General features: G+C 39.7%; 1 protein-coding gene across 7 annotated transcripts in view; it reads left to right on the top strand.

The window, feature by feature from the left end:
* The window catches only part of PDE10A (phosphodiesterase 10A), a 538,749-nt gene that overhangs the window by 509,801 nt on the left and 15,177 nt on the right, over nucleotides 1–13,771 (top strand). For all 7 annotated transcript variants that reach the window (XM_008516208.2, XM_070603240.1, XM_070603239.1 and 4 more), the window contains 2 exons: nucleotides 355–510; nucleotides 9,690–9,862. In XM_008516208.2, the coding sequence (XP_008514430.2) occupies nucleotides 355–510; nucleotides 9,690–9,862 (329 nt within the window). The remainder of the gene's footprint in view (nucleotides 1–354; nucleotides 511–9,689; nucleotides 9,863–13,771) is intronic.

Raw genomic sequence — 13,771 nt, forward strand, 5'->3', positions numbered from 1 at the left:
CTGTTAGAATCTACAGTTGAATAGATTTTTGAACGAAGAACCGAAACCATCCTCTCCTTGTACAGACTTGCTTCGTCTGTAATTCTTTGAAACATTCGCTTTAATTTGATGCCACCTGCACTTTTTCCCAGAGTTGAGCAGGAAAGCTCAAGAATAATTTGACTGCCAAGTTCATAAGCAGAAAAACAAAGAAGGAGGTTAAGAAAGAAGTGAGATTAACTGGAATTTCAAGGATTCATGAGGATGTTGGTGATAGTAATGGCAGAAGTTAATGTGATAGGAATGGTAAGCTGTAAGTCTCCTTGCATCCTCTTCCTTTGTTTTGAACTATGTGCACTGTGTTATTTTCTTAAGCGCAAAGGACTGCTAATCGCGTGTCTCTGTCACGACCTGGACCACCGGGGCTTCAGTAACAGCTACCTGCAGAAATTTGATCATCCTCTTGCCGCTCTCTATTCCACTTCTACTATGGAGCAGCATCACTTCTCCCAGACGGTGTCCATCCTCCAGGTGAGGTGACCCAGGGCCGCAGGCGTGCCTGCCATCTCTGCTGTGTCAGAATGATCTTCTAAGAGACGTTAATGCTTTATAAGTAAAAGACGGCTCTTGTTTTGGCTCCCTTTAAAACCAGTAGCTACGTTTTATTGTACAACCTTATATTTATAGCCACCATTAGATAATTTCGGTTTTTGGATAAAGAATTCTTTGTGAAGATTTTGAATATATGTGTTCTGGAGTCACATTTGATTTTTAAGTACATGATCCCATGAGGCAAATTTTGTTTCACATGGTTTAATTTAATTTATGTGGATTGTCATATTCTTGAACCAGAATGTATTGAACAATAAATCTTGAAAGTTAGGCAAATCTATGGTTTTAAAACCTTGCATTGAAGTCGTTTTATTTTCCCTTCAACGTGTTTAGTTTTTCGTTTTTTTGCTTTTAAGGTGTTCTTGGTGATTGATCTGTGTGGCAGATGTCACTTCACTTTAAGATATATATGCTCCTTCTTCAGTTTAAACATTTTTCCTCAAACTCAACAAGGTAGCTATTGCCACATGATGGTTTGGCTCTTCTCAAACGTTTGACTTAAGATTAGTGGACCCTGTTTCTTCCCCTCACCGTCAGCACCTCAGAGGAGGAAGAGAAATCCTCCTTAGGTCTCCTGGTTATGCGTCTAAGGAAGGATTTTCATGTTCAGGGTTGCTTAACAAAACCCTGGCAGCGCCTTTAGCAGCACCTGGCAGAAGGCAAGTTGTGAAGCAGAAAGATGCTGCCACTTGGTGTACTTTCTTGTGTAACCCAGGCCTCCCTCTGGACACCCAGGATTTTTTCCCTTCCATCAGCTTCTCCTCCTGGCTCCTCATTTGTTCTCACCACCCAAGTGATTGGTAGGACTGCATGCTCGGACCTTTGTGAAACCCAGCAAAACTTACCTGTCCAGGCCCCATTTCCTGAAGGCCAAGAAGGTAAATGATGGACTTGCTGAGTTGTAAGCACTATTCGAATTACCTGCTGGGTAAAAGCAAGAGGTATTTTAAATATGGAGCTATTTTAGTCGTTTTCCAGCCATATCCAGCAGGAAGCTGAATGTTCCACTTGCTCACAGCCTGGTTCTCTTCCTGAAAGCAATTAGTCAGCATTCCTGATATTCTCTAAACACCAATCCTTTTTTTTTTTTTAATGATACGTGGATGGATGGATGGATGATGGATAGATACGTAAAGACACACCTAGAAACTTAAGTAGGATAAAAGATGTGTGTGGGTATATATATATTTGTGTGTGTGTGTGTATCTGTGTGTGTGTGTGTGTATGTGTATGCACATATATACACACACACACTCACGCACATATATATAATGCATGCTTTTTGTAAAGAGACAAACATTACAGAACTTTGTGATAGTTGATAATTACTTTGCCCTTACCCATCATGTGAGGCTATTTATTTGTACAGGAAGAAGGGTAAATGTCAGAAATGACATCAGGATGCCTCCATTTAGAAATCATTAGGACTCCCTGAATTAGCACCCCATGTCCTAAATGAATTCATACATTCGACTATGACAACCTCTCTAGCAATTGAATCTGCAAATGAATTTTCATAGCCTTTATAACATTTCATTGGAGAACTCATTTTAAATGTAATAGAATTAGTTTTGAAATAGAGCAGGATTGCAAAGTCCATTGCTGCTGAGTGGAAGAGAAAATAAACCATGTAATCTAGCAGGGATACAAAGCAGGTGGGAGTGGAGAGGGTCTGGACCACCCCAGAATGACTGCCCCCATTTGCTGCCATCACCCATGGAGGTTCAGAGTGGTTTGTCTCATTTTTCAGCAAACCCTCAGCAATGCGGGGGTTCCACGTTACATAATGCAATGTTCTTAGAATGATCAAAACACAGTAACTGGAAATCAGGCAAGCTTTTGGCATCCAGAAAGTTGTTGGAGAACAGTTAGATTCCAGGTGTGAGGGATGGGATTCCAGTCACTGGTGAGGCAGTAATAGGACGCACTTGTTCTCCTGTCTTTAGAGAAGAGCAGGTACTCAGTAGATTATAGGAGCAGAAAGCCAGGAAGAGGAACTGGGCATTGCCATAGATTCAGGTGAAAAGCTCACCATTTAAAAACTGAATCTGTATCCTGGATTGACCAGAACCTCTTGTGTGAGCTGTGACAGGGAGAAGGATATTGGGGCCATGAACAGATGGCCCCATCTCCATGGGCTGGAGGATTCAGGAAAGGTTTCCTCCCTTTTCTGGAAATTTCTTTACTCTCTACTGATTTTACATTTTTGCTCATGATACTCCACTGAGTATTTCTTCTCAGATCCATCTAACTGCCCCTTGAAATTGAGTTCGATAACCAACATCTTTATTGAGCGCCTCCCAGCTGCCGACACCCCTTTTAAGCCCAGGGTGAGTAGTGAATGAGGAAAGTCCATGTCAGGAGCTCTGCCCCCACCCTGCTCTTCTCACGGCTCCACCAGCCGGCCATCTTGGGTCCTCGCCGTCTCCAATAGGCTAGGGCTCCCACGTCTGTCTGTCAGCCTAGGGCACAGTAAGACTTCCACTTCCAAGTGCTTGGACTTGGCATTCGTCGTGGCCAAAATTTTGCTTACGTCATTTCACATCTCCTGTGGTAGCAGCCTCATTCACCCAACCGCATGGGTGGGCAACCTTAGAGTCATCATTTCCCTTCCCACTGACCCCCACAACAAGTCACCAGGTCCTGCCAAATTTCTGTTTTGTCAAGACACCTCCAGACTTGACCAATGAAGGTGATATCCTTGGGTAACAGCCAAAATTCCAACTTCTAGTCACCAAACTATGAGACAGTACAATGTATCGTGACATCACATGGAGACCTCTGTTATCTCTGTTTATCCACAGTGTTTACTGTCATGAAAGTCTTGGCCTATTGCTGTCCTGATCTCTGCAGATAGTCTTTATCACTGTTGCTACACAGATGGTCATGGGTCTGGAACTGTCCATCCTCAGGCAACATGGCTGGATAGAAGATAAACAACTCAGTCTATAATGTTGGAAATAGCGCCCCATAAGGCCTTCTCAAATCTGTATGTGGATGGCTGCCTGTCATAGTTTGGTTAATCCAACTGGCTGCCCCTGTTACCTATTGGAAAATCTGGACAACTGGAGGGCTCATGGAGATGAGTACCCCTGGCTGACCATAGCAACATCAACAAACAGAATGAGAAAATACATTCAAAAGTTAACCTCAAGCTGACACACACACAAGCTCATAAATATTCACAGTGCAGAGAGACAGGAAGAGTGTATATTTGATCAAAGCTTGCCCTCACTTCTGTCACAGTGAGAAAGATGCAGTGGGCGGTCCTTGTTGACTGGGAAGTGAGAGGAGGTTAAGTCATGAATGAAGTAAGGAGAAGTATCAGAACATCTAGAGAAAAGATGAATCTGCATTCTTATCTTTTGCTGAGCTGCCCGTTGTCACTTAGTTCTGGGCATCAGGACTGTTTTCCTGGTGACTGGGGCCCGTCGCTGGGTCTAGGTTGTGATGGGCATTCAGGAGAAAGGAAGTTCCCACCTGGCCTCTGTAGCAAATGCTAAGCTGGCCTCTCTGACCACTGCAGCCTCCTACATGTCCATGGAGGGCCTTTCCTACTTGACATCACAAATTCAGCTTTCATCATATTTTGTCTGTTTCACTGCTTTTTTTTCCTCATTGGTCACCGTTTCTCCAAGCGCGTGTCTCTCAAATCCATCTTGCAAATATAAGTCTGAACATATTATTCTTCTGTTTAAAAGTCATCAGTGGCTCCCATGTCCTGTCTCTTATGAATGGCCTCTGCCTGTTCCAGGACTACTGTACCTGATGTACTTTTGTAGTTTCAGACTATTTCTTAACTCTGTGCCATCATGTAGATTCCCTCCACGTGTAATTCTCCCATAGCCTTTCTGAGACCAACTTCTTATTTAACGGCTCAGCTCAGTGAAATTATTTTATGACATTTCCACATAGCTGGGACAGCAGTGTGCCCCTGCGCCCCTGGAACATACACGCATCTTGGTTTTTTCCCCATCATACTGAGATTTTCTGTTTGTGATTTAGCTTTCGTCTCCTCTGAATTATAAGCCTGATGAGGACAGTCACTGTACCTCATTCATTTCCGGAACTGTAGGCCTAGCTGGATCTGTTGTTTTGAGCAGAAGTGGTCGCACGAAGGTGGAAATGTGGATATGAGAGAATTCAGGGTGGGAAAAACAATGTGTTCAAAGTTTGGAGACTGAAAACTGCAAGTTTTATTTAGGGGAATGTGAGTAGTTCTGTCTCCTCGGGACAAAGGGTTTACATGGCTCAGTCGCGGGACGTGAGTGGAACGCCCTTAACTCAGGAGATTATTTGCGTGGACTGTGACATTTAAGACAGTAGGTAAGCTGTGTTTTCTTATCTAAAACTTACCCACATATTCTTAGCAATTGTGACAGAACCATTAGTGTTGGAATATTAAATCAATTTATTCTCTTTCCTAATGAGATGTTAATGATTATTTTGAGCCTTCAAGCTACTCTTTGTCTTTCGCCTTCTGTGAATATCCCATGTTCAGTACTCCAAAGTCAAAATTTTAGGAAAAAAAGCAATTAGGAATGATTCTTGTTATTATTGAGAACACTTGCTGGATATTCCATTAAGCTTGGATTATCTAGTGCTTTGGAAACATGTTGAGAGTTTAAGAAAGTTATCTTTAGACCGACAATTTGGGATCTTATGACATTTTCCTTACTTTTTACAGCAGTAACATTTCTGTGACACAGCTACAGCGTTCTTCCATTTTGTCTGTGCTAGGTAGAATTTAGTGTTGTCTATTACAGTTACAGCAAAACTATATTCAACTCCACCTTTACTAATAATTTAAAATGTATGGCACAGAGGCCAGCTTAAATCTGTCCTTTTCTACAGATATATTCAGAATAGAAATGGACTTTGACCACTAAATTCATTTCTAGGCATATCCGTTTGTTTCTCCTTCTCTCTCTCCCTTCACTCTAACTGGAGAAGTTATACTGGTAGATTTTATCATCATCACCACCACCACCATCATCATAATTAGTTCGTCATTTATTGGGTACTCATATACACCAGAAACTTAAGAATTTGGCACGTTAATGCATTTCACTTTTATAGTATCCTATGAGATAAATATTATTATTCATTTCTGTTTCACAAATAAGAGTAGTGAGCATCAAAGAGGTTAAGGAACTTGTCCATTGTCACATAGCTAGTCAGTGGCAGAGTGGGACTAAACGCCAGAATTGCTTGACTCCAAAACTTGGGTTCTTAATTACAATACTATCATGCTTCCTCGTATGTGATTTGATGCAGTAGGGGATTAAATATCACAGTAAGTATCATGTGTCTTGTAAAGGCATCGTGGTTGTGAATGCTTGATATAATTAGTTATGTCACTGACTTTTTTCATCGAAAAGCCCCTGAATGATTCAGCCTCGGCCTGTGGCCTCCTGTAGTGGTGATTTACAACCCAACTGGGGCAGGTGTGCTGGGAGGTGAGGCCTGGATTAGTTGGCATGAAGGTATGGAAATCTGAGCTCCAAGGCCCTCCCATAAGAATCTCTTTTATAGAGCTAAGCAGCATAGGGCTTGGGGGAATTAGTCATGATTAATAATAATTTAAAAGCTTGCCGAGGAAAGATGGACCAGGATGCCCTCCTGCCTTGCACTCTGACCTTCCTGCAGTCCACCTTGTCACCAGAGCCATGGTTCTGAAACCAGACCTCCTCATGTCACCACCTTACCTAAAATCATCAGTGGCTCCTTATCACCTTTCAGATAGTCCTTCAGTTCTGTCCTAAGACCTTTTCTTTTTTGAACTCCTTTCCTTTAATTCCCACCATTTCTCCATTCAGACAATTTGCTTGAGCGGTACTGAAATTTCGGTAGCTCCCACCAAACACGTGTGGTCTCACACTGCTCCACGTACACATTCTCCTGCTCCTGCTTCTCCTCCGGGCCCTTCAGAAATCACGTCCCCACCCTGGAAAGGCCTCCCGTGTTCTTCCATAGTCCTCCACTTATCTCAATCCCAGACGCCGTCCCGCTCTGTTCTATTGTGTGCTTCCATGCTCGTCTCTCCCACTGAACTACCAACTACTTAAAGAATGAACTAACTTGGCTATAGTTGGTACTAAACTACTGATATCCTTACACAAAGGGAAAGACTGCGGACTCGCTATCTGCTAAATAAAGACGCATGTTCTTCCCTGCGTGTTGGGAAAGATACAGCTGTGGCGAGAAAGAAATGCTCCATTCATGAAGGAAGATGCTGAAAATGCTTAGAATCATCAGGGCTGGGAGCTGGGAGGGGCCCTAAAGATCATCCACTCGGGGTGAGTCCCCGAAGAGGTGTTCAGCGCCAGAGCCAAGTTCAGCCTTGTTTCCGTTCTCTAATACCTCGCACATCTCAGCATCTACAAACGGAGCCCACGCAAATGCTTCCACAGAGAGAGAATTATATGCTGCTCACCCTTTGTTGGGTTTTAGGAACATTCCTGGGTATACAATGCTTATCATTTCATGCTTGATTGAGGCAAAGTGGTGTCACCTGTCTTGAATTAATATAAATTTCAAACAGTGTAACCTGGGATATTAACTATAATACATTCATCAGTTGGGATATTAAAGTATTATATTACTTTATGAGGTTTTACTGTGTTGTTAAGTAATGCGAGATTGGAGCTTTAAAAAGATTTTAAGCTGTTTATCTGGTGGGTGTAGTTGTTTGTATTTCTCTTTATTTTCTTGTGTTTTGGTAGGAGCAGAATGCAGATAAATATATACCAGATTCTCTTGAAGAAAAGGGGGTTGTTTATTGTTCATTTCTTCATTCATCCCCTGTACTCTTGTGAAATATTGAAGGAGGCGGGAAAAGTGTCCTAGTTACAACTTTTCATTGTAAAGGTCCTGCACTGAACTTTTTCCACCATGTTTTCTCTAATATTGAAAAGTAATAAAAGAAATAGTGAATCTGAAATAGCCAGCAGAATATGCAGATCCTGTAAAATGGGTTTTAATGTGTCTTAGATCATGGCTACTTTTCAGAATCTGACGAAAATGTGTACTTCGGGAGGACACATCGACGTATTAGAGATGGCTGCACTGACTTCATAACTCTGTGGTCCCCGAGCGAACTTACAGGACCCAGGCTATGAAGTCTCCCTATTTTAGAGAGATCTACAAAAAGAAATTTCAACAGCATGCTGCAAAGTTTTTTATACACTATCATTTAATGGTTTCTTTGTGACAGAAGAGGAAAAAGCATATAAATATGTATTACATGTGGATGCTCTTTAGGCGACCTACAGATAGCAGATGTGTGCATGGGTACCAACCAAACACGCTCCAATTTGAAACACATTTATGAGGTGGGAGCACAGGTCACAAGGCGTTACGTGTGAAAGCAGAGGCCAGTTATTTCACCTGAGTTATGATCAAAGCAAAGCAAAGCAGATTTCACAGCAGAAGCCAGAGAAAAGACTTCCTTCTCATAACTTTTGCAGTAAATTGGAGAGTTGAGGCTGGAAGGGGCTTGAAAGGTTCAACCACCTTCCCAGGGCTTGAGTCCCCTCCCCTTGTCCCCATCAGTTACTAACCAGCCTCTGCTTAACCGTCTCAACCCACAGCATCTCGTGCATATTCCACGTGGTGAACTCTGAACATTTAGACGGCTCTGCCCCATGTTGAGCTGCAGTCCACCCTTAACATGCCCACCTCTTTGGCTCTGTTGTATTCACGAAAGCTGCTTCAAATGAGGTTGCAGTACTGAAAAGTACTGAAATGACCAATGTCTGTAAGCACTACAGTTTCTCCTTAGAGAAAAATCTTAATGTTTCAACAAATACTTCATTTCAGATAGATATCAAAGACTTATTTAAATTTTATAATTTCAAGGTGAAATTATGTGTTTGAAAGTGCGTTGTAAACTTACAGCGTTCTCCAAATGTAAGGCCTTACTCTTATTAACGTCAGGAAAATAACCAAGTAGAACTAACTCAGTTTGCTGCATTTATCATAGAATAATTTAGCTATTTGTAAAACCTTAAGAGTAAATCGTACAGAAAGATTCTGATGATTGAAAACTGAGGGTGCACGTACAGCCTATTTCAGAGTAACAGGAAGCAATTTATTAGTGAGATGTCTGATTTTGTAAAGAAATATCCCTTAATAATTTCAAGTTTTTAATGTATTTTGTCAGGCAATAAATTCAGCTTAAAAGTGAGAATTATTAAAAATTAAGTGATATTAGGACTTTGTTGACTAATAAGGAAATCATTAAAAAATAATTGGCAAACCCATAAATTGAATGCATTTTAATTATCTCAACCTTTTTTTGTTTGAAAAAAATGACCCATTTTATCTCAATTACAAATAAAAACTTAATATTCTCAACAAAAGAAATTACTGTGAAGTTTTTAAAAGATTCACAGACAGAAGAATAATTCTGAGATACTAGAATCCAAATGATTGACATTTGGGTCCTTTTTTGGGTGGTTATCTGCTAGCTATGCCCCATCTCCCATGAGGACGGAGAAGAGAGGATGGCCCTACAGTTTTTACACCTCAGTGATTTATATTTTCTCTAAAAGTGTTCTTGCCTATAGGGAGAGTTTTTAATATGCCTAAATAACCTTTCTTTTGAGGTCGTGGACCGTTTTCTTCCAGGATACAGAAAAGTAAGTCATTATTCATTAGTCTTGCTGAAATGGACCAGGATACAGATGCCTTTTTAAGCCCATTAATTTCCAGTATAATATAAAAATTACGAAAGTTTTTAATTCGTTTAAGAGGAAAAGTCTTTTCTTTAAATATTTTGTTTTCCAGTCCTTTAATTACTTACTAGAAAAACCAAAACTTAGGTATATATTTAAATCGCTGGGATCTTGTGGCAGCAAATACTGTTATTGTAGTTTAAATAGTTCATTGAAGTGGTAGCTTCATTGTTGTAGCTTAAAGAGAAACCAAAATGTTAATTTCATTAGTCATTTCAAACTCTTGTTTTGTTCCCTCAAAACCTGTCACTTGTGTGCCAAATGCCATTGACTGACTATATTGTTTCGAGTAACTGAAAATGTCGTAAGGTTAGAGCTTTTCCTCCTTATTGGTGGTGTGTTTTTGTGTGTTTTCCGTAGTTGGAAGGGCACAATATCTTCTCCACCCTGAGCTCCAGTGAATATGAACAGGTGCTTGAGATCATCCGCAAAGCCATCATTGCCACAGACCTCGCTTTGTACTTTGGAAATAGGAAACAGTTGGAAGAGATGTACCAGACCGGATCGCTCAACCTTAATAATCAATCACATAGGTAAAAATAATTTTTAAAAGTTTCAAAACCCAGGAAGTGTTATCTGGAATAAATTTATATTTAAAAACAGAAATGTAGTTTGGCATAAATTTATATTTGAGAGAAGAAATGTAGAAAAATGTATGTGTTTTTTTGTTTGTTTTATGTGCACTTTATATGTATTTTGGATATTTTATTATTTGAAAAAACTGCTGACTGTGTATTGTGAGGATAATTAAAATATGAATTGGAATTTAAACTGATCACACAGGAGTGGGAGCTTTTAAAGGGAAGTCATTTTCCAAGAGGCCTCTCCTTGAGTTTATTACAGTCCAGGGTTTGGTCATTGGCTTCACAGACTCAAAAGCAAATGAAAATGGATTCATTTTTTCAGAAGTCAAATCCTATTAACCAAGCTCATGTGGTTGAGGTATAAAACTGGAATTCCATTTCATTGATCTGCAAATGTGTATTCTAGTTACAAGCATCAGAATGTCGGCATGCTGTGTGGTCAGCATCATTTGGGGAGTGAGTGGACCATTAAAAGTTTGTTTCATGAACATGGAGTCAGAACAAGGAGAACTAGACTGCTTAGCTGTTCTAACGGCATCAGTCTAAGTTAGTCTGATCCTTCCTTTCTGAGAAGGCATGTCTTGCAAGTGGCTTCAGAAATGTGTCAGTTGTGTTCCTTGTGAACCCATCCACCCATCTTCTATACTGGGTCTCAGTCCGTTGGCTAAACTGTCTCTCCTCCTTGTCCCAGTTTATAGCTGTTTGCCACCAGCTTTTATTGCTAGGACTTTCCTTTTGCTGTTTCCCTGTCTGACCAAGTCCATCCTAAGTGATGCCATCTTTATCTTTAGATTTGTGAGCATTCGTTTCCTGGTTCTATGCTAGTCTGGCTGAAGTTGGGTCTGTTCTCTTTGTCCATGATTACCTGTTATGTCATCTTGGAGTACAGACCTCTTTATTGTTATGTAATGCTCTCCTTTATCCCTGATAACTTTCCTTGCTCTGAAGTCTGGGCTGTATAAAATTAATATAGCTACTCCCATTTCCTTTAAATTAGTGTCAGCATGGCCTATCTTTCTCCATCAATTTGCTTTTAATCTATATGTCTTTATATTTAAAGTGGATATCTTGTAGACAACGTAGAGTTGAGTCTTGTTTTTTGATCCACTCTGACAATCTCTTCCTTTTAATTGGTGTATTTAGACTATTGATGTTTTAAGTGATTTTTTGTATAGTTGGATTAATGTCTGCCATATTTGTTATTGTTTTCTATTCTTTTGGCCTTGGTCTTTTTTCCTATCTTTGTCCTCCACTCTTTTTTCTGCTTTCTGTGGTTAATTGGCCATTTTATATGATTCCATTTTCTCTCCTTTCTTAGCATATCAGCTATACTATTGTTTTTTTTGGTGGTTGCCCTAGACTGAAAGATTTTTTCAGAACTTAAAGCCAATAAGAACATGAAATTTTGCTCACTATCTTTGGTCATAAAGAAAAACCAAAGTAAAACCACAGTGACAGACCACCACACATTCACTAGAATGGCCAAAATTAAAAAGACCAACAAAACCAAGTGTTGGCAAGCATGCAGAGTTACTGAAATACTAGTATTTTGCTGGTTGGAGTATGAAGTATACAACTGCTTTGGAAAATAATTTGCAAGTTTCTTATAAAAATAAATATATGCTTACTCTGTGAGCTAGCCATTGTACTTGTAAGTTATTCGAGAAGTAAAAGTGGTACTATGTTCACACAAAGACTTAAACGCAAATGTTCACAGCAGCATTATTCATCCTATGTTCAGACAGGAAACAATGCAAATGTCTAATACAGGTGAATGGATAGATAGTTTCTGGCATTTATACAATGCAATACTGTACTGTTCAGCAAGAAAAAAAAATTAGGGACTGCTGATTTGCGTAGCAACTTAGACAAATCACACAGACATTATGTTGAGCAAAATAGTGCATATCATAGGAAAGCGTTTTTACAGAATTCTAGAACAGGCCAAACAAATCAATAGTGTTAGTGATTGTGATCGAATTGAAACTGGCTGTTGTCAGTATTGGATGAGGGACATTGATTGGGAAAGGGCAGAAGGCATTTCTGGGTGATGAACATGCGCCTTATCTTCATGGGTGTGTTAGTTACAGACTGTATACATTTTCATATTCATTGAACAATACGCTTCAAATTGATACATTTCATTCTGTGTAAATTACACCTAAATTAAAATATGAGAAACAAAAATGCATCATCAAGGAATGTGATTGTGTTGAAAAATATGAAACATTTTTGTTTCAAGTGGCTTTTTTTCTTAAACAAGATAGAGTATGTGAATGATAGCAGTATGTCTTTAAAGGAAATAATTTAAAAAATAAATAAAATGGTCCTTAATTCACCAAGTGAGATCAAATCTCAGTTCTTTTAGTAGTCCCCAGAATTCTGTGTGGTCATGAGTAAGCGTTTCACACATTTTAGAATTATCAATGATGCAGTATCCACATATTTGATGCAGCTTTAGTAGCCTTTCATAGATTTCTCCGTGGGGATTCTGGAATGATGTGTGTAAGAAATTGCCTGATTCCAGCCCTGGTGTGTTGTCCTAGGATACTGAAGGCATAGAGTTCACACAGGAAGCTTCTCCCACACGCTTGGAGCTGCCCTCGTGGCTGTTGAAAACCCTTCCTTTCTTCCCCTATCCATTTTCTCGAGTCACTTATTACACTTGAGTTCATACAAACGTCATTGCCCCAGTGACAAGGATGTGTATTCCCCCAGCTGTCCTTTTCGCAGACACAAGTGTGCTCTGAACAATCCACGCACGACATCATCTCTATCTTGGCAGCCGTCTCTGCAGCAGGAGCTGCAGTTTGCAGACAGAAGTTTTACCACAGAGGTAGAAATAGCTCACTTGGGCACCATACAGAATGGGCAGGTCTCATCTCCAAGTCATGCTCGTTTTTATATCTGACTCTTCCTTCTCTGGCTTGAGCAATTCCATTTCAAAGAAACAGGAACGAGTGTTGTCTTCCCTGATTCCGCTGGCCTTACGCACTGACATCACCCAAGGGCAGCTGCCTACAGGGCCAGCTGTGCCACAGTCACGACAGCTGGGGGGTCTCTGCATGCTGGTTAAAAAGGGTGCCTCGCCAAAGCTGTTTTCTCTCCATTGGTTGAGGTGTGGTCTCCAGGCTAGAAATATACTTTTATTCTGTTTCTGTTATTTTACTATTTACCTGTGCTTATCAAAGTGATGTCTTTCTTTGATTCTTGTGCTCTTTTGGGACTCACTTCTTTCTGGTGTGCGCGTTTACTTCAGCCCACTAATTTTTTTCTCCTCTTATGTGGAACTATAATTTTTAAAAATGCATGTTTTCTAGTAGGATTGTAAATAAATTTGGTCTTGTTTGTTTTATACCTTGAGTAAATTAATTTATCTGATATTGTTGGAAAGTATGTAGTTAAATATATGATAATATTTCTCAGATAACTTTTGGAGATATTAATTGTAATTATCCCTCTGAATAGTAGATAAATGACAGACCGTAGCCTCTCCCTTTATACCTAAAATTAATACTAGAACACAAAAAGATGACATTATTCATCTGAGGAAATCCAAGGCAGCCTTTGGCCGAGAATTGAAGTTACCTAATATCTAGAGCAGTGCATCCTTTATTTAAATTAAGAATCGTTGTATTTCTAAACCAGAAGTAGGTAGAGAAATTAAAGTAGTACTTATAAAAGCATTTTATTTAGTTACAAGTGCATATGCACCTTAAGCTGAAAATTTTTTCAACTAATATCTATCTTTTCTTCACTATCAATTATTTTGTGAAAAAATTAATACTTGTTAATATTTTCCAGAACAATTCTCAAACTATTGATATTCTCTTTATGTATTTTGTGTTAAAATCAGGA

The sequence above is a fragment of the Equus przewalskii genome, chromosome 32 (genome assembly GCF_037783145.1).
Source record: "Equus przewalskii isolate Varuska chromosome 32, EquPr2, whole genome shotgun sequence".
NCBI lineage: Eukaryota > Metazoa > Chordata > Mammalia > Perissodactyla > Equidae > Equus > Equus przewalskii.